The sequence below is a fragment of the Stegastes partitus genome, unplaced genomic scaffold, assembly GCF_000690725.1.
Source record: "Stegastes partitus isolate 25-593 unplaced genomic scaffold, Stegastes_partitus-1.0.2 Scaffold151, whole genome shotgun sequence".
NCBI classification, from domain to species: Eukaryota; Metazoa; Chordata; class Actinopteri; family Pomacentridae; genus Stegastes; species Stegastes partitus.
The window spans coordinates 161,972-183,830 of record NW_007577882.1 but is presented as its reverse complement, the minus strand read 5'-3'; the positions used below and the strand labels follow the sequence as shown (position 1 = coordinate 183,830).

Sequence of the window (21,859 nt, the reverse complement as noted above, 5' to 3'; positions counted from 1 at the left end):
CAGTAAATTGATAAGCTTTGTGTTTTTCAAAGGGATTGGTTTGGAATATTCAATATATTGTGTGTTTTTAATCAAAGCTCATGATTACCTTTTTAATGTCCGACTTAAAGTGAAACTAATAGAAGTCAGTGGGAATGAGAAAAACAAAGCACTGTTGTCAGGCACAGGTTCCCATAATATCAGCACTTTTGTTTATGTTGTTAAAGCCCAAATGATGCAGAATGATTCATTGATTAGTCCTGTTATAAAGACATTTATTACCTGTTTGTATATTCTGGCTGGATGCCCAGGAATGCATAATGTGCCAGTTCAAACACACAGGGCTTCATTCATCAAACACGTACATCTGCATCTTTACGCAGTGATCAGTATTGAATCTGACTTCTTCTACAGCCATCTTCTTATACATTTACATTTAGATAAAGAAACGCCCCCAGAATGCCAAATTTGGTCAACCACCTTCCAGCGCACCTTAATATAGGCAGCATATAAGACAGACAAAAAAAAAAAAAAAAAACGTGACAGGTAATGAATTTACAGGAGCAGGTGTTTGGGAAAGCTTCCCAGTAAATGATTTATGTATCATTTGGTACGTGCTCCTGCATTGGTATTATTGTTGTTCTGTGTTACACGTGTTCTTCAACCTCTCCAAGAGCAGTGGGGTGCACAGTTTGTCAAGGTCTCCCAGCCATGCAACATTTTGGACTTAAAACGCTTATCTGCTGTTACCCTGTAGACTGTAATATGTTGAAGCTTTCTCTCCATTAATGTTTCATAGCTAAGAAACCAAGATCCCCACAGTTGTAAATAAAGTGTTTAGCCAAACAGTTTGCTTTGACACTTGTCCAAAGCTAAATAAAGATAAGAGGGGATTGACAGTAAATTCACTTCACTCGATGGTCAAAGATTTGCAGAATGCAAAATATACACAGAAAAACATCAGTGCGATTCACAGACTACAAATTTGCTCTTATTCACTTTTTAATTGGTGCACTTTTTTAACGTTTTCAGCATAACAGAAAATACCCCTGGCAAGTGCTCAGAGACGCAGTACTAGAAAAAAAAACTTAAAAACATAACTGCATCAGTGGCAGAATTTCACTCTGAGAGAGACTAAATGAACTGCTCTTATATAGAGACTTTCTAGCTTAGCGAACAAAATGCTTTGCAATTTTTGCTTGCCAATTTCTGCCTGGGCGTAGAAAAACTGGGGATTGAACCACCAATCCTTTCCCATTTATTATATCTTTTTTTGTAGATAAAAAAGGAAATTCATGTTTTCAGGGATGATTACGCCAATGTACCACTGGAGAAAAAAATAAGCTGATCATTTGGACTTTATCCATAGAAATAGTGTTCACATGGTTGAAGCTTGAAACTGTGCATACACAAATAAATGATGAGATAAGTAAGATTTTAAATCTTGCTGCCAGTGAAAAACATCTTGGATATCCAGCCCATCTATTATTCATACATACTGTGGCCTCAAAAAGTATCTGGACAGCGGAAGAATCGGCAGCTTACATGACGTTCAGAAAGTTATTCCATAAAATGTCAGATAAAGTGGTATTTGATCCTAAAAAAAAACACATCTAGCAAAGCTCTGAACAAATATTTTTATGCCAAAATCAATATATCAGGTTGTTACTTGGGAAGGCATGAACATACTTCCCTAAATAGCAACAAAAAAAGTATTGGACTTTGTCCATTGCAAAGACAACTGAAGTGAGTTCAGTGAAAAGGTCAAGTGTCATCTGCACAAAGAAGGTCACCGGATCAGCAAAAACTCAGTTTTCCATCCTCAACAGTAAAAATGGAAAAAAAAAACAAGTTGCACAGACAGTGCAAGACCAGTAGCAGATTGGACCACATACTTGTGAGTAAAATCGAGGCAAACAGATGAGAAACATCAGTGAGGGTCGCTGCACGGATCAGCTAGAATCACAAGATACAGTTCAGTTCATTAGGATCAGCAAGTATGAGTACAAAGGGAGAGTGATCCAGCAGAAACCATTCATAGGCTCAAAGAATAAGACAGTCAGAATGACATTTGCATAAGAGCATGCACAAAAAGACTTACCAGCTTTTGGAGATGTGCATTATTTTCAGATGAGTCTAAATTCAGCCCACCGGATCTGATGGTAGAAAGTTTTTGTGGAGACAGCCAGAGGAAGCATTCCAGCACTGCACTGAAGCTACAGAAAAACATGGAGGTGTTTTCCCTACAAAGGTGTGGGTGAACTTGCACTGATAGAATCCTGAACTGTGAGTTACGCAGAGGAACTTGGCTGCAGACTTAAAGAAATCAGATATAAATGATTCAAGTGACATAAGTGGATCTTTCAGCAGGATCGGCTCCCTGTTGAAGGAATATTTTGCCCAGGAGGAAAGTAAAGTCGTAGAATCTCTCTCTAGAGGCTTGACCTAAATCCCAGAGAGCTCTTATACGCAACCATGGGGGAAATGATGTCAGCCCTGAAAGCTCCGCTGGCTGAAACATGGAGAAAACTGTCCCCACAGCTACCACAAAAAGTAGTGATTCCAAATCCACATGTTGCAAAGTATATACTGACTGAATGATTGTTGTTGTTGTTGTTGTTGTTGTTGTTGTTGTTTTTATATAGAATATATGTTATATTGATTAAAAAATAAATACTTTTTTTTTTTTTTTTAAAGTGAGCTTTTACAAGATTGAATTTCCCTTCTGGGATAAATAAAGTATTTTTCATTTCATTTCATTCTTTCATTCATTTCATTTTTCATTTCATTTTCATTCATTTTCATTTCATTTCATATGCAAAACACTTTAACTGTGATCTTGGTGAAGCTGCTGTTGTCTATAAATCCCACCTTTATCTGTTTTTTTATATAATTTGAAACCTAACAGTCTTACTTTTTTTGGTGGAATATTCTACTTGACAAGTGTGTTTGTGCTACCTGTCTTTAAAAAAATAAATGTTTACTTTGCCGTTTTGTTATCTAATGCAGGTAAATTCATACATTCTGAAGCTTATCCCAGCAGGCATTAGGCAAGAGGCGGGTTACTACTGGGACAGCATATCAATTTAGAGTTTCAGCTTCACCTGACCTGCATGTCTGTGGACTGTGGGAGGAAATGAGGGCACCAAAAATAAAATCCTAACCAAACCACGCAACATGTCCTGTATTAGTAAGCATCGTGTACTCACAAGAGTGGGAAAATGTGTGTGTTGGCGGCTGTGAAAATCATTTTTCATACAAATAACTGACAAGGTCGTGATTTTTTTGTCAACCACTCCCGATTATATCAACGTCTGTGCGAAGAAATTCTGTGTATAATTGTCACATACCTGGAGTTATTTCACATGAAAGCATGGTCTATGAAATATCTTTAAGGCAATTAAAAATGCTTGTATAGTGTCACATTTGGTAAATGTTTCATTTCATCCCAAGGTTCAGTTCTTACTCAGTTAATTCAGCTGTATAAGGACGGCAGATGGCCATGACTTAAAGATGACATAAACTTTTGCGAGCAGCAGTGTGAGCACTACTTACTGCATGTGTATGCGCTGCTCCAGGCTTCAAGCATTTGTCTTGGCAGCAGCATAAAATGGATTTGTATCAGGCCTCAGAAAAGCACTGTGTAACAGTTAAAGTCTGTCACTCCTTGTCAGAGCTCTCCTGCTGAATTCCAGCTGCATCTTTGAGCTCTTTAATTGAAAATGGTGAGAGAATCCTGGCACTTAGAAGATGATACCGAGCGACTATCTGGAAGACAAGAAGGCAGGAAGCAGACATGGTACTTTATCCCCGATCCAGCACTCAAAAAAAAGAGCTAAGTCTCTTAAATCCAACCTGCTATCACCAAGATAAGCAGTTCCAGGTCTCTGTAAATGTGATAGATAGATATTTGCACAAGTGTAGGTTTGAGTCACCATGTCATCGTGATGATCCCCTGATATCAGTATCAAAGAGGCCCATCTGCTTCATGTAAAATCCATACAGCAGAGTGCTGTAGCAAAGGAAGCTGTCAGCTGTATTGATTTTCCTTTTTCCTCACCATCTTTTATTTATTAATTTTTTTATTCATTCACATTTCCCTCTTATAGCATGTGAGACTCCTGTGGGGCATGTATTGTCATCAGCTGGTCTATTTGTGAAGTTCATCCTTCCACTCCTCATTCATTATAAACTCCCGAAAGACCACACTGTGTTTGTCGTCTATTGAAGACTACAGGTTTAACTTATGGGGAAGCAGTCGGTCCCTATGAATGCTTCTTTCCAGCTGAAACAAAAAAGTTTTTCAATTTGTCATTTGTTTGTTTGTGTTGTTCTTTAATTGTTCATTCTTCAGCCTGTTTTTTAGATGGCTGAAACATATTCGCACTTCAAAGCTTCGTCTCCATTTGATTAGAGACAACTGCTGCTGGTTAGATCCTGTAGGCCAGTGTGTGCATACAAATCGTCCCTGTTGTAAATGTCCTGACCTCTTCTTGTCAACAGACGAGACATCGTTTGAAGCAGGGATCAAAGTTCAGATCCACACCCAGGATGAGCCGCCGTTCATAGACCAGCTGGGCTTCGGAGTGGCGCCGGGGTTTCAGACCTTTGTCTCCTGTCAGGAACAGCGGGTACGTCTTGGGAAAGATGACGAAGTGAAACACTGAAAATACAATAACATATCTCAGCGTACTTTGTCAACAACAGACTTGAAGTTAATATTAGCCTTTTAATCAAATTTTTGAGATTTCAAAAATATATTTTCTGCAAAATAAATAATCTTTGCACTGTCAGAAGGATCAAATTATATAAAAATGATTCCAGATTTTAGCAACTGAATAATTAAGGTATTTTAAGTCTATTTTGTTTCTTATCTGTCACTGTAGATCAATAATTACCAACAGCCATGCTGCTAGTCTCCTCTCAAAAAATACTCCAGTCATAATTCTTAGTAGCACTATCCCTCAAGCAGGAATCCAGACATATTGTCTTTTTTTTATTACACACATTGTTGTTAAAACATGGCAGCAGTGTTACCCACAATGCAGCCTGACCTCTGATGGTCTGAGATTCAAGTGTGTTCTGCAAGGAGCAACTAATGTAGCCTTGAGCCGCCAGCCTCGGGCAAAGATGAGGTCTGGTAACCACTTCTTCGCTAACACCACAGCCCCAAATGTTTTTATTTTTTTCTTTTATTGTCAAACTTGTACACTTCAGTCCCAACAGAAGCTGCTTCAAGTAACATCACTTGAGGCAATTTATCATAGCACAAAAAAGTTACTGCTGCCCCCCCCCCAAATGTGCAGCACTACTCCCCTAAAACTTGTAAACAAACTTAGATGTGTAAGACTGGTGGAGTTCCACACTATGGGGGCTTTCAGCATCAGACTTCCTACTGCGCCCAGGTGACCCTGCCAGGCTTGATCAAGCCCTGTCCTGTGTCCCAGCAGCGCTCACACTCCACCGCTCACTCCCCCTCATTCACAACCATCTGGAGGATCTTTTCTTCTGCCTCCCAGGCGCTCCTGATGCCGCTGCCCTTGTCTGGCCCCGTCACTCCCACCAGACAGAGCTTTACTGAACTTTCCTCAGCCAGTCGGTATCTCAATCATTTGAAATTTAAACTGTGAGTGAGCACAAGCTGTTCAGTTTGCGAAGCTTATCAGAGCAAGCCTCTGTGGGTTGAATAATGTTGGGGCAAATGTTACACGTTCTGAATGTATTTAAAGCATTATTAAGAGATATTTCAGATGGAAATATCACTCTACACAAATTGCAATGCACACAGTTTCACCTCTTTTTGATGGCAGTTTTTAGTTTTCTGGCTGTTACAGAGGTCTCAAAGTGAGCACACATTGTGTGCTGTGTACTAACAACAACATGGCTTGTGAAGCTGACAGAAAAACAGTTCATAGAACAAGTAATTCATGAACTGAAAACTGAAATTAAAAGCACAGGACAGATCTCACGGTACATAAGGCTCAGTGATTGAGCCACCAAGGAGAGTTACTTTGTCACTGGTTCTGTTCAAGGCTTTTGTGGGACTCCAGGGAGTTGAAATGAGGCTTCCTACAAGGTAAGCACTGCACTATGCGCACTATGCTGTGTTTTGAAGGACAAATGCTATTCTTCTTTCACACAAAAGATGTTAAAAAACATAATTTTGCCTTTTTCACCGAGAAGGCAGAAAGTTTGCCATGAACCCATCCGTAAAGGATGGACGGTTTTTATTCTCTTTTAATATTGCGAAGGGTAAAAAAGGCAGTTTTTTGTTGACTGGAAAGACTTTTACCACTTAGCCACAAATGCCACAGTGCAGCTGAAAGAACTGTTCATGTTTGTGGGCCCCTTGGAGACCTTTACAGCCCTAATAGTGACCCATATGGTTCCTTAGCATAGATAAAGAGCACAAACTTTCCCCCCAGTCAGCTTGTGGGAGTGAAATGAAGTGAATGTAGGTTATTCCTCTGAACTGTGAATAATTCTGTGGGCGCGATGGCCAGCAAGCAGCCAGACAAATCATATACTCTGGCCCCTAATATGCTACAGAACCATGCATAATGAATAGAGGAGAGAAAGAGGTGGATTTGGGAGTGATCTCAGTCCTTCCACGTTCACACTACCAGTGAGTGCATTCCGGTGTCGGCAGGCTGCTGCTGGATTTTGCATGCTGCCAATGTCGCGTCTGCAGGAGAGTGTCCTTCTTTGTTTTTCTCTATTTCTCACCAGCTCCATTACTTTTTTTTCCTCTCCAACAGTCATTACAATTCCTCTAATACAATTCCCTCTCTCTTTAATATGTTTCTCCACTCTCGCTCCTCCTCTTGCTTCTCTCTATATATATATATATATTCCATTGTCTGGCAGACTCACTCTTCATTAATCTAATGCAGTTTACTCACACTCGTTCAACTCCCTGCTTCAGCAGTCCTGTAGTGTAAAGCTGTCTGGGACTTCTCAGCCAGCCAAACTGTCACTCACAATGATCCCACAAAAGAAAAATCTGCAATATCCCTCCCTACTTGACATAAAAAGCTAAATCTTCAAAATGTTTCCCCTCCAAAATTTCTCCATCCTCCTCTTTCACTGTCCATTCAGCCTGGCTGTACTGACTCCCGTCTTTATACGTTTGGTTTGCTGTCTCCCCCTCAGTTAATGAAGGGGGGATTTAGGTCACAATCTTAACATGATTTGTTTTCTTCTTCATGGTCATTAAATAGCTAACAGCACACTGAAATGTCCAGAAATCTTTCATGTCAGATTCGCTTTCGTCCACACTTACAGATATACGCTCTTGCAGGAATCTACTCAGTGGGAAGTAATGTAGCCTAAATGTGGTTAAGGAAGACTGAGTAGAGCCTTTGAAAAATGCAGAGAAATCTAAATAGCAGATGTCTGTGCATAGGAGAGCCATTAGCAAGTCATATATCCCCTTCAATAGCTCTTGTCCATGTGATGAGGTGAATAAATACACATGCACCTATTATTGATTATCACACTTTGCCCAGCTCGGATGGGTTTTATGTCCTGCTTGACTTTGGGAAATGTCCTTGGTGTAGAAATTAAGCCAAAGAATCATTATCGTCTCCCGATTAGATTTTAGTTGCAGCTATCTGGCTTTCTTGTGTGTGTTGTACTGTATGTGTCTGCGTGTGAATACTGTACGCGCATGTTAAAGCGTCACATTGGGTTATTAGTAACCAAATCCAGTGTGTGACACCCGTGACTGCCTCTTGCACTTTAGTACAAATTGTAAAATCCAAGTCCCTAAATCACAACAGTGGCCTTTAATTTATTGCTGTGTGAGTACTCAGTGATGCACCGTTTGAACTGATGAGACGGAAACAGACAAGGGCTTTTAATGGCTTCCTATTTCATTTAATGCAGCAGATTTTTCCCTTCTGTTATTTAAGTGGTCTAAACTGGTCCAAACAAAGTAGTGTGGAGAAGCAGAGAAGTGTCAGCTCCTCAAATGGGAATATTTTCTGCTTTTTTTAAAAAAAAATTTTATGGCAAACTCAATCCCTCTGTGACTTGGTCTGTTGGTTGTATAAAACAAGGAATATGAAGATGCCAAATTGGACTTTAGGGGAAATTGTGATTGACATTTTTTTTTCCTATTTTCTGGAACTTAAGATAGAAAACAGTTAATGTAGAAAATAGGATCTCATGGGAGTGAAAAAATAGTTATTAAATTAAACATGACGGGTATTCAAAAAAGATAAAAACTACTTTTACACTAACATGCCACAACATTAAAGCCACCTGCCTCAAACTGTGGATCCCACTTGTGTTGCCAAAACAGCTATGACCCTCCAGGACATGGACACAGGACCTCTGCTGGTCTCCGGATCTGTCTGGCACTGGGTCGTTGGACGTGGATCCTTCGGGTTATGTGGGTTGCGGGTCGGGGCCCAGGATCTTTCAGCACATGTCACAGATACTCTTTTGCAGGCCAGTTTAACATCTTGCGCTCTTTGTCGTGTTCCTTGAGTGATTCCTGATTAGTTTTTGTGGTGTGGCATTGTCCTGGCACTGGGGAATGCCGTTACCATGAAGGGTGGGCTTGGTCTGGAACATTGTTTAGATAGGTGGTATTTGTCTCGTTGCATCCACACAAACGCCAGGACTCAAGGTTTCCCAGTAGAACACTGTATTGTAATGGTAGGATCATTGTTATTCACTTATGCTGTTAGGGGTTTTAATGTTGTGGCTTATTAGCATGCAATATTAGTTTTTAAAAAATAAATCTGTGTAATATATGCATAGTACAGACTACACTGTATAATCAGAATAAGAATTACTTATTCCCTGTGGGGAAATTGCTCGGTAAAGAGTTGCTCAGAGATGTTAAAGCGGTAAAATTTTCAGGAATATGACAGGCTGATAGTAGATGGACTGTGCATTTTTCAGTATATAATAATGGAACATGCACATTTGTTACATTTGCAAAGAAAAATATGCAATTACATGTTGAGCGCAAGCATGAAAATGTGCAGAGTAATAGCACAGCACAAGAGCAAGGACAGACAGAAGATCACAGGAGAGAGTCTGTCTGTGTTAGACTCTTGGGTCTAGAACAGATATGCACAGATGTGAAGGAAAGTGTACATTTGTGGATCAACACAGAAAACATGATGTTTTGTCCTACAGTGAAGCTCTTTAGAGAGAAACTCTCACGACATCACAGCTCTTCTACACAGCTGATACTATTCAGTTCCTGCATAGGAGTGGGCAGTACAATGAAAACACAGAGGGAGACTCGGAATAGGAGAAGCGTAGGAGAGAGGCTCCCACGACAACCACCGTTATACACATGTATTCACTGTGGAGTTTGAACGAGATTCATCATCTGTGCCAAATACAGTAAACGTGTTATGGCCTCTCATATAGACAGAGTAACAAGTTTGTCATCATATTGACAGAAAGTACAAGGTCAAACTACTGCATTAACAAGCTGCACGACAGCATGCTCAACAGACAGCAATTTTTATTACTAAAGTGGTCCTGCCTGTCTTTCAGCTGACGTACCTGCCTCCGCCGTGGGGGGACTGCAAAGCCACGCCGATGGACTCCGAATTCTTCAACAGTTACAGCATCACGGCCTGCCGGATCGACTGTGAGACGCGATACCTGGTGGAGAACTGCAACTGCAGGATGGTCCACATGCCTGGTAGGCACCAGAGGGGGAACGTCACTGCTGGATACAGATAAAGCTACATTCATTTATAAAAATGTGAAGTGCTGGAGTGACTGGTCTTGTAATCTCTTCGGAAATACTTTGATTTGGATCTGCAGTGGCAAAAACTATTCTCGAGGAACAAACAGCTTTTTGCGAGCGACTGCAGAAAATCAGATACTTTCACACTCCAGTGGATCGGAAAACTCGACTGTTTTCACTTTGTGTTTGTGCAGTGATTACAGCTGGCATTGGCTGTCTACCGCCTACATTTAATCACTGTGTGGCATCTCAAATGGCAAATTGAAAAGGAGTTTGGCACAGAGGAAGCATTCGGATTTGGCCTCCGTTACCCCTCACTCACCTGTCTAATAATTGTTAATGTCTCTTTCACATAGATGGCCTGACAATCTGTCTGTGTGATAATCAGGATTAGCTGCTATCTCCAAGTGATTGTGCAGTTGATTAATGTGAGTCTACAGGGAACACGCCTGTTTAAAACCTCCTGCCCCCCCACCCCGTGGACTGTGCTCTGCTCCCGTGCATCTCTCCAATCTCCTTCTCATTAGAGTGATTTTTAAAGAGTACCAACCAAATAAAAAAATAAATAATTCCCTCTACATTCACAGCATGTCTTGTTCCAGGGTTGTCCTCATAGAGTGACAGAGGTGCGGTTCAGCTGCCACAGACAGACAGATGGAAACAAGGGTGACGTGAAAGCAGTTATGAGGCAGCAAAAGTAGACAGTATAATCAAATCAATTATAAGATGTAATTAAATTTATGATGAATATCCAATTGTGGTAAGGGCAGTAATGAAGAAACAAAATTAATTATTAGCCCAGTTTTCTTTGCAACCTGCTTTCTCCCTGTCTTTGCTCAGACTGAGAACATTGTGTTTCTTCTGCCTGTCCTTAGGAGATGCCCCATACTGCACCCCGGAGCAGTACAAGGAGTGTGCAGATCCTGCCCTGGGTGAGGAGATAAACCAGCATGCTGCTTGCGTGTTTGCACATGTGTGTCTGTGTGTACACTGTTTAGTGTGTATGTCCTGCTGTTCAGAGCTCCTGATCCAAGCAGATAACAGATAATAGTGTTCCTTCAGCCTGGTGGTAGCCAATAGTAAAACCTCAGGCCTGGCACTGGGGCTCTTCTTTTCACACTCCCCTGTCTCTCCATCAACTGATACCTCTCAGGCCTTTCATGTCTGTTTGCTTGTTTTCTTACTGACTCACAATCTCACAGTCTCTCATGACACCGGCTCACGTGTCGGCCTCTGGCTGCTGCTGTCGCTCTGACTCTGTCGGCATGTGTCTTATATCTCGTGTATTTCTTGTTGGGGTGTCGAGGGTCGCTCCTCACGGCATCTTTTCACAAGTTCTCTCTGATGCCTCTCACTCAGCGGGTATTTTGTTTGTCGTCCTGCGGTGACGATAAATCTGTCTGTCCCCGTGTCTTCTTTATTTCAATCTTTATCTGTTTCTCTGCCTCCCTCCTCCCTCTCCGTGTGTCTGCTTCATTTTTCAGACTTCCTTGTCGAGAGAGACAATGACTACTGCGTGTGCGAGACGCCATGCAACCTGACACGCTACGGTAAAGAGCTGTCCTTCGTCAAGATACCCAGCAAAGCGTCAGCCAAGTACCTCGCCAAGAAATTCAACAAGACAGAGCAGTACATAGCGTGAGTCATTTTTTTGATGTTTTACTTCTCCGAAACCAGCTTGGATTTTTCAGAGCTGCTTTTCTCATTTTTAATTTTTTTTTTTTGTATTTTTACACTGATGCTCTTCATTGCAACCAATCTTTTACTGCAGACTGAGCTGTTACACTTGAAGCACCTCAAAATTAAACTCATCACCCATTCGTCATTTATAATAAGTGCCTTTCAGAAGTTTTTGGGGGGCATTCGATGTCATTTATCAACTTTTAGCGTAGTTATAAAGTGATGTTATGATCATGTTGTGTTATTGTTTTACACATTGTGTTAACATATCACCCAACACTACTTTATGTATCAGCTGCACTTGCCTTTGCTATGATTTTTTGCATTTTTCAAACATTTCTCCCCTCAAAAAATGCAGTTATTTTGATGAACTTTGTCAGTTAGTTATTATGTTTTGCCCACATGAACTTAAAAGGCACCAAAAATACTGTTGCAACAGTAAAACATTTGTCAGACATGAACATCACTTCTTACAATTTTACACTGCAAACACAAAGCTTTGTCTTCTGTCTCAAACTCGACAAAGTCTGCTACAAAAGAAAATGTTCCATGTCTTGCATCTAGCTCAAGGTTTTTGTGAGAATATATCCAAAAGAATTTTTCAGAAAGGAGTTACGTTTTACCAAAAGCCATTATATAATGAAGAAAAAAAAGGAAAAAAAACATGCAACGGACATCATCTTCTGTCTCGCCTGCATTACATAAGGCTTCACACTCTAGCACTGTTTCTCATGAGGCGATACGTTCGTAATTTAGAAATGTGGTCTTAGGTCACTGAATGAAGATAGAAAAACTTGCAAAAGCCTAGTGAAAACATTGTGAGAGCCGAAGCAAGTTTCTCCAGGCGTGCAAAACCAAATTTGTACTCAGAATGTGACATGCTGTGGCTCCCTCGTATTATGGCCTAATTCTAGTTCCCTCTCCTCTGTGGTGGCTTTCCTTCTCTGTGATTGTTTTGCCATTCACAGCCGACAAGATGCAAATATAGCTTGCTATCTTGATTGTGAGAGATTAGGACAAAAGCCCGATCTTTACCATTGCATTAAATGGATTAAACCACTTTAGGAAACAAACAGCATTAAAGCAGCGCCGTAAATCTCCTGATGCAAGGTCACGTCATCTATGTCAGTTACCCGTAAAGATAATAAAATTGCCACCAAACAAGTTAAATTGCCTCCTCAGTTAATTGTAAAACACAATTTATGTGTTTTGTTTTGACTCACTCTTTAACTGACTTGCCTAAAGGCTCCTCAGTGACAATCGCTCCCCATTCACTTTCTTTAACCCAGATTTTTTTTTTATTTAGGTGGGAAAATATAATAAAGAGCTCACAGTCAGAGCTTAACTTGATTAATGAGCTAAGTATTGAGTGTCTCTTGGCCAAATATACTGAAAAGATCAAAAGTAGTTAAAGGAAATGAGGAGAGGGTACAATATTAGTTGAATCTTTTATCTATCATTCCCAGCAGAGCAGTTGAGGACAAGATAATTACACCATATGTAGCCAGAGTGCTGTAAAAACCTTTCACTTCTCCCTTCAGAAAGTTATTTTAATTCCCCGTGGAAAGATGTGAATCCATCCAGTTCATTTTTTTTTTTTTTTGACTGGCCATATTTCCAAGTGTTGTCAGTCAGATGAACATTAGCTGAAGTGTTGGGGTATACCGGCTGCACAGTGTTTAGTGGTGTGAAACTGAAGTCTGTGACAGTGGACTTTCTTTCTGCTGGGAACCACAAACAGACAGACAGTTAGACACTTAGCTTAATCCGCTGTTTGACAGCAGCTCGGTTCAGATGTTTTTCAAGTTACTCACTAAGCGGTGAGAACATCTGACAGAGAGGCAGCATCAGCTTCAGAATGACACTCCACACGGGAGGCCTACAAATCAGGAAAAATACCCAGGGATGTCAGTAATAACAAGACACAACTCAACCAGATCAGTGACCCTCGACCAGGGTTGCCCCCCGCGGTACAGAGGGTACGGGAGCAGGTGTAGGTACAAGTGGTAGAGGATGGAATAAAGAGCTCAGTCTCAGTGACACTACCTGATAAAATGGATTTATGATAAATCCTTTTATAATGTAGTTGACACACTCAGAATGCAGCTGGAAGGTAGCTCTTGAGTAGCACAAAGAAACTGAAAAAAATCAAAATATGTAATTTAAAATGCATCTTCACTCATTGAATCAGCCTTTTTACACCATGTTGTGCTTGAGTGTCCATAAAAATCAGTCAGCAACAGAGAGGTGAATCAATGAAATAAATATTTAAACATAACAAAAGTTTAAATAGTAAAAAGTAATGGATAAACAAATGAGCACAAAAGAAACACTGATAGATAAATTATTAGAATAATTAACTGAAAGTAATGAATAAACACGGAAAGGAGCTAAATGTGATGTATAAATGCAATATATGAATGTTGTAACTGTTTCCAGCTTTACTTGCAGGTGTAATTTAAACCTGCACTTTGATATTGGTTCATTTTTAAAGTACTTTCACTGAAAATGAAGATGTTCCTGAAGCTGCTGATGATGGCAAGTTTTTGTGCCAGTCATGAATCACATTTAAAAACAGAATGAAAGTATGAAAATGACACGGCTTAATGTTCAAACCATATTCTATATACTAGCTGTTCCAAAAGCATTTAGGACTGATCTGATGTAATTGCCTCCATTGCTGTGACGCTGCTTCAGCGGGAAATCTGACAAATGTGCTCTCTACTAGAAAACTTTGGGCCTCAGCTGCTGTGGCCACGACTCAACAAAAAGAAATAAGTGCCACAACTTCTAAAAGCTGATGCTCTAAAACCTTGATCCAATTCAGAATGGCTTCAGGTGAAAATAAAAAGCTGGAGAAACAACATCTGTCCATACAACTTCAACTGCAATACAATGAAGTGATGCACACTTTGAAAATATCCTAGTTCTTCACTTAGAAATGTAAGTAAATAAATAGAAACACTGCCCGCTGACTTGCAATTGGAGTTATATGTGATAGTGTCAGAATAATGAATACATATATACAGTTGAAACCAGAAGTTTACATACACTGTACAAAAAGATCTACAACCTTTTTTTTCCACTGTCTTGCATTAAATCAGACTAAACTTTTCCTGTTTTAGGTCTGTTTGGATTACTACAATTATTCCTATTTACTAAATGCCAGAATAATGAGAGAGAGAATTTTTTTAGAGGATTTTTTTTATTACTTTCTTCAAAGTCAGAAGTTTACATACATGTCCTTAGTATTTGGTAGCATTGCCTTTAAACTGTATAACTTGGGTCAAATGTTTTGGGTTTCCTTCCACAAGCCTCTCACAATAGTTTGCTGGAAGTCTGGTCCGTTCCTTCTGACAGAACTGTTGTAACTCAGTCCAGTTTGTTGGCTGCCTTGATCACACATGCATTTTCAGTTCTGCCTGCAAATTTTCTATGGGATTAATGGCTTTGTGATGGCCACTCCAAAACATTGACTATATTGTCCTTGAGCCACTTTGTAACTAATTTGGCATATGCTTAGGGTCAGTGTTCATTGGGAGACCCATTTGTGCCCAAGCTTTAACTTCCTGGCTGATGTCTTAAGAGGTTACTTCAATATTTCCACATAATGTTGTTTCCTCATGATCATCTGTTTTGTGAAGTGCACCAGTCCTTCCTGCAGCAAAACACTCCCAAGACATGATGCTGCCACCCCCGTACTTCACAGTTGGGATGATGTTCTCAGGCTTGCAAGTTTCCCCCTTTTTCACCTTCTGCATCCTGCTGCCCCCACCATGATGCCTCCTGTTACCTCCAACCAACCACGAAATGGAATATTTCATTGGTCCATTTGAAATGGAGGAACAAAAGGACAATAACTTCTAATAACTTGTTTAACTGTACACTAAATTTTATAATTCATCCTACATCCACCCAACGGGTCAAGGCAGATGGCCGTCCCTCCCTGAGCCTGGTTCTGTCCGAGGCTTAATGGTCAAACCATACCTGGTTTTTTTCCCCTGTGGGGGTTTTCGGTTCCTTCCCACTATTGCAGACTGCTTGCAGACTGCTGAAACTTATAGGGAATCCAAATGTTTTGGATTGCTGGGTGTTTCTGCCTTTGTGAAGCGCTATGAGATGACTTGTTGTTGTAAATATGCGCTATACAAATAAAATTGAATTGAATTGAATTTTTCTTCCCCCAAATGTAACGATGGTCACTATGACCAAACAGTTCAGTTTTAGTTTCATCAGACTACAGGCCATGTCTCAAAAAATTAAGGTCTGTAATCTGGCTTTTTAATGTTGCTTTTGGAGTAATGGCTTCTTCCTCTCTGAGTAGCCTTTCAGCCCATGTTGGTACAGGACTCGTTTCACTGTGAATAATGACACTCTCTTACCAGCTTCAGTCAACATCATCTTCACAAGGTCTTTTTGTTCTGGGGTTGATATGCACATTTCACACACCAAAACGTGTTCATTTTTGGGACACAGAACCCGTCTCCTTCCTGAGCGCTATGATGGCTGGACATTCCCATGGTGTTTGTACTTGCGCATAATTGTTTGAACAGATGAACGTGGAACCTTCAGGTATCTGGAAATTGTACCCAAGAACGAACTAGACTTGTGGAGATCCACAATTCTCTTTGTGGTATCTTGGCTGATTTCTTTACATTTTCCATGTTGTCACAAAAAGAAGCAGTGTGTTGAAGTGTGCCTTAAAATACATCCACAGGTGTACCTCCAGTTAACTCAAATGTTGTCAATTAACCTATCAAAGGCTTCCAAAGCCATGACATCATCATCTGGGCTTTTCCAAATAGCTTGAAGGCATTGTAATGTTAGTGTATGTAAACTTCTGACTTTGAAGAAAGTAATAAAAAATTCTCTAAAACATTCTCTCTCACACATTATTCTGGTATTTAGCAAATAGAAATAATTGTAGTAATCCTAACTGACCTGAAACAGGAAAAGTTTAGTCTGATTTTTATGTCAGACAGTGAGAAAAAAAAGGATGTGTCTTTTTATACAGTGTATGTAAACTTTGGGTTTCAACTGTACTTAACAACATCATATTTTTGTATTTCAAGCAAACGTTTGCGGTTTGACTTGAAAGTTCCATTTCCTCTCAGTGAGCCAGATCCTTTCTCTGACACTACATGGAGCAGAGTCATTGTTCATATTCTTTTTCTAATTCTAAAATTATGTTTGACAATTGTCCATATAATAATAATATTTCCTATGGATATTTTATGTGCTTTTAGAAAAGTCAGTGCGTCAAATTAAAGGAGGTGAAATTCATCGTCCACGATTCACATGAAACGAGACAATGTTGTGCGTTCATTTTCTATTAGTACGTCTCCATTTCCACATTACCAGCTGTAATTTGCATTTTGCCATTTAAAGTCAGCCCTCAGCTTTGACCGAGTTTCTTTCAGCACTGACAGATCATCACTTGACTTGACTTAAATTTCAGTAATAAAACGGAGAACCAAGAATGGAAAAAAAAAAAGAAACTACAAAGTTGAGTTGGGGTTTTGATCTTGACTCCAGTGGGGTGTGAAGTCTGACTTCGCCCACAGAGAGGATATTCAAGAATCAAAATAATAGTCTGTCTTGCCCTGGGCCTTTAAACTAATCCCCTTTTCTTTTCCTTTCTGCTGAAGTCCTGAGTTTTCGACATTAACACAGTCTGAAATCAAACAGCTGTCATCATTTCCTTGTATTCCTCAATGACCAGGCCCACCTAGGGGAAATTAGTAAGTTAGTGGTGGCAGGTTATTTGCTCAACTTGACGCATCTGCTCTGTTATCTGCAGGAAGTAGCAGACTCACCAGCTATTTTCTCTGCCTGAGGATGCTCTGATAGAAACGTGTACAAAATGCAAACGGAGACATTTGAATATGTGACTGGAGATTGTCTTCTTTCCTCTGTGTTTACAGTGATAACATTCTGGTTTTGGATATCTACTTTGAAGCGCTGAACTACGAAACCATTGAACAAAAGAAAGCTTACGAATTGGCAGGCCTTCTGGGTAAGGAAACGGCTGTCAAGTGTTTGCTTGGGAACAGATAACATACAGTATGCACCATGACAGATGCTTTTTATCCAAAGTGACAGTAACGCCAGTGCATGCATTTTTATAATAGGTGCTCAGGTCCCAGAAGAGACAAAACTGTCTCTTTAATCTAGCTTTTCAAGAGGTATATTTGCAAACATCTGTATGATTTCTGTTGCATTTCTCACCTGTCAGATGTAAATAAAGATTTTTTAAAAAGAGTGTTTCAGCGCTGACCTCTGTTACATATAAATGCACCGAGATGATCTCCGTTATGTATTAAGGTACAATTTGTGCTTTGATTTCTGTCTTTTCAGGTGATATCGGAGGTCAGATGGGTCTCTTCATTGGAGCCAGCATCCTCACCGTTCTTGAGCTCTTTGACTATCTATATGAGGTAAAACATCCCCTGTCATCACCAGGACCATCTCTCTTAGATAAAACATCCAGTGCAATGTAGTTTTTATGATAATTTGTGCTACCATTATGGAATTACTTGCTCACAAAATTTAGTTTTCCAGACAATGTTACCATCCGCACAAGGACGTGTTTTAGCGAGCATGACGGACTCTCTGTCCCTCACAACCCTGCGCAGACATTTTAGCAGCAGCAACGCTGAATACATTAACATTTTGGATGTATTATATTTTAGATTAGTCAGGATGTCTCTGTCCATTCTCATTAGAGTAGCGCTGTGCTGCGTGCTTCCTCTAAGCTTTCTCCTCTCGAAGCAAAGCTGAGTGGTGTTTTTGTGTGTCTGTTAGTCCTTGATTGGACATGTGAGTGCGTAAGTTGGACAGGAAAAAGCAGCACCTGCTCATGTGCACGATCGATGGAGAAGCACATTTCTTGATACATAAAATCAATCTCATTTGTATTCCAGCTTGACTTTTCCTTCAACCTCCCAAGTGTGTGGGCTTGAGCTATGAAAACACAAAACAGAAGAGAGTATCTGGATGATCTCAAGAAACCAAAAAAAACACCAAAAACATTGTGAATGTTGTCTTTTGGTCCCAGAAGGTCAGTAATGGGTATCCTCGTTTACTTTCAGGTGATCAAATACAAGCTGTGCCGATGCATGAAGAAGAAACACAAAGGCCGCAACAACAATGACCGGGGAGCTGTGCTGAGCCTGGATGATGTGAAACGCCATGTCAGTAGGCTGCTGCTAAGTACTTTCACTGTGTCACACTACATTGCTTTGACAGGGGCACACTCTCTCCTTTGTCTTCACTGGTCTCAACTGCAGCCAGGCCAAAGGAGGATAAAACAGCGGCGGCGGTGGGAGGAGGAGCAAACGAGAGCATGTAGAGACAGAGATGGAGAAAGCCAGGGAGGGAAAGACTTGAGAGACACGATAGCGAAAAAGTGATTGGGATGAGAAGGAGAGAAAATTGAGAGAGAGAGAGAAGTAGAAGAGCGGAAAGTGGCTTGAATTTAATCAAGGCTGGGGGACAGCACCAGCAGGGACAGGCCGGAATTAGAGCTTTGGAAGATGTGACAGCTCACTTATTTCCAAGTGTAAATGAAGCCAGTTCACTTTAATTGTAAGTCAGAGCCCAGGCAGAGAAAGAGAGGAAGATCTGCTCCTCCTCTGATCTGCTTTCCTGGCTTACTTGGTAGTCGTCTCTTTCCATCCACCTTCATTATTTTCATCATTTTCAGGGTATTCCGTTGGAATCTATTTCATCTCCCCTCCAAGCCCAGCTTGTTGCTCATGTCATGTTTTTCTAAGAGCATGTTTATGAGGTTTTTCAAGTTTTTCTTCCTCTATTTCAGTGCCTCCTCTGCTGCTGATCATTCCTCTCCTCTGTCTTTATCTTCCTCTCTACTTTATCTTACCTGTCTTTTCACCCTCTCCCTTTTTGCGTTTCTCTGTTAGGCTCCTTGTGAGAACCTGCGTACACCATCGACATATCCTGGCAACATGCTACCTCATCATCCGGGCCAGGGTAACTTTGAAGACTTCACTTGCTGAACAGACCCGGGTGAAGCATCAAAGTGCGCGTTATGCAACCAAAGCCAACCATACAACTAGAACTATCCACCGCAGGGAGGGTGAGGAACTGATAATAAATCTAACAGAGGCACTTTTTACATTAAAAAAAAACTGAGGACAACAGACAAATCAAACACGACAAAGAATTTTCACCCAAGGCCAAGTGAAGAGGAAACCCTAAATGTATAAAAATCTGTTTTTTTTTGTTGTTTTTTTTCCCCGGAGAACATTTCATGCAGCACTCTAAACTTTCTGTGTTTCCCTCTGGAATACTGCCGCAAAAGGATGCTCATGGAGAAACCTTGCCAACACGGACCTTTCTTTCAAAAGACAAACAGAAAAAAAAAAAAATGCAAAGACAAATAAGGGAAAATGTACAGTTATCTCACCATAGACAGAAGATCAGAAAAAAGAGCCCTCATGCCTTTATATAACACAGCAACACATGATGGTTTTAACACCGGCCTGCTAGTGTGGCAAATATTCATACTGCTTACTCCACTGTACATGTAGCAACATCTGTAACTGTTGCAGTGCTTCATAAAACAACATCTGGACTCTGTGTAGTTTGTATGAGAATGTATCTTTGTTCACAGTGACTGTAGTCAAGTGTGCAGGGAAATATTCAGAGGGGTCCTGGTGGTGGTAGAGATGCATCATCTACCTTTGAAAAATGTACTGGTGAAGATTTCAGGTGTCATCATGTAAATGCATGCGTGTATTTGTCCAGTGCATGTTTCTCATGTCATTTCTAATTTTTGATTGATTTAATATGTATATCGATATATATATACATATATTCTCATATTTTCTAATTATTTTCTAATTACCAAGTTTGCCTCAGTAATATACAGGAAAAGAAAATGTTCTAATGATACATCCCATATATTTCTGTGTGTGTGCATGGACAGAGATTGTCAGCACGTGTGAACCCTCACATGTGTACTCGGGTGTTAACATTAGCACCCGAGCAGGTATGGTGTGAGTGTTTGTTGATTGTGCAAATGGATGAGCTGCACCTAATTTCATTTCTTATCCTTCTTTTTTTATTATTTTTTTTATTTCTTTGTTAATTTGAATTTTCACATGTGCCCAACGAGTCGAAGAGTCTTCATTCAGCTTCATTTACTCTTATCTCAGCTGTGGGATGAGGTGAGGTGATGATTTTTTTTTTTTTTTTTCTAGGAGAGTTGATTGCTGAAATCCTTGGAGTTTTGTGGGGCTGTTAAATTTTTTCTGTATGTGTTCCAGTTGCAAAAGTCTTATCAAAGCACAATACCGCCAGTATGTAGAGGTGATGTAAAAGAAAAAACGTATTATTCTTCTTGATATATTGTCATTATATTAATATCGTGTTGATCCAACTGTTTTTCAGTTGTTTTTTTCTTTCATGTTAAAACATACTCAGTATTGCCTGATAATCCTGTCTCCATCTTCCAGGTAATAGGCTGGTCTATTTAGTTATCAAAGCATAAATAAAATGTAAATATCATTTTGGAAAACTGTTTTGTCTTCTGAAGTTTTATTCTTATCAGTGGATTTCCTTTTTGAAGCCTTTATTTGTCCAATTGGTTGAATGATCAAACAAAAGCAAAGGGATGTATTTTGTACCTCCAGATACTGTGCAGATGTTCGTTTTTAATCACAAGTAACTCTCAGAAAATCTGATTAAGCATTCTGCACTTCATGCAAGGCATTTGCTATCTCTATTTTTCTCCACTCAACATGTTATCTTGTGTTTTGCTTCATATAACATTTTCTTATTTGTGCTTAATTAAATCAGCATTAAGAAAAACGGTTTGGGGGCAGGAGTGTGGTATTAAACCAGATATTGCTTATCTACGTCAGCCATTCATTTGTGCTGCAGTTGAACAGCTGCAAGCCACAACATTGGTATTTTGGCGCGCCCCGCTCTTGAAATGTAATTACAGTTTCAGCTGCTGTATGACAAAAGGATGGATGAGAAATATCCTGCAAAGCCAATACAAGTTTTATCGAAATTGTCAGTCAGCCAGCAGACGCACATTCTGGGCGACTTCTCTCTTATTCTACTGTACATCTGGTGCTGCCAACTGCTACACTTAGAAAAGTGACTGGTGATGCATGACTCTGTGAATATTAGAGCCCAGTTATACGACCTTAAACATGGTCTGCCTCAAAAATCATGTTTGTCTCTTGGTCTGCTGCACATCAGTCCACCTCCACCAGACATCCAGGGTTATGTCAGGACAAGAAGTTTACTTTTGCCTCATCATTTTTTCATGATTTCTTTTAATAGGAAGTCACTCATCAACATTGTTCATCAAATGAGAGCCTGTATTCATTTTTTTTTTTTTATTCAGAGAGGAGAAACCTCAGCTGGTAACCAAGTATTAATATAAAAGTGTTAAAGCCTCCGAGAGTCAGCTACAACATCTGATGACATTTTTATTTTTTTTTT

General features: G+C 40.0%; 1 protein-coding gene across 5 annotated transcripts in view; it reads left to right on the top strand.

Annotated features, from left to right (window-relative positions):
• asic1b (acid-sensing (proton-gated) ion channel 1b) overlaps positions 1-20,924 on the top strand; it is a 169,670-nt gene extending 148,746 nt beyond the window's left edge. For all 5 annotated transcript variants that reach the window (XM_008279272.1, XM_008279271.1, XM_008279270.1 and 2 more), the window contains 8 exons: positions 4,483-4,610; positions 9,502-9,652; positions 10,576-10,632; positions 11,185-11,338; positions 17,305-17,396; positions 17,738-17,817; positions 18,472-18,573; positions 19,303-20,924. In XM_008279272.1, the coding sequence (XP_008277494.1) occupies positions 4,483-4,610; positions 9,502-9,652; positions 10,576-10,632; positions 11,185-11,338; positions 17,305-17,396; positions 17,738-17,817; positions 18,472-18,573; positions 19,303-19,398 (860 nt within the window). In that variant the 3' untranslated portion in view covers positions 19,399-20,924. The remainder of the gene's footprint in view (positions 1-4,482; positions 4,611-9,501; positions 9,653-10,575; positions 10,633-11,184; positions 11,339-17,304; positions 17,397-17,737; positions 17,818-18,471; positions 18,574-19,302) is intronic.
• The last annotated feature ends 935 nt before the right edge of the window (positions 20,925-21,859 follow it).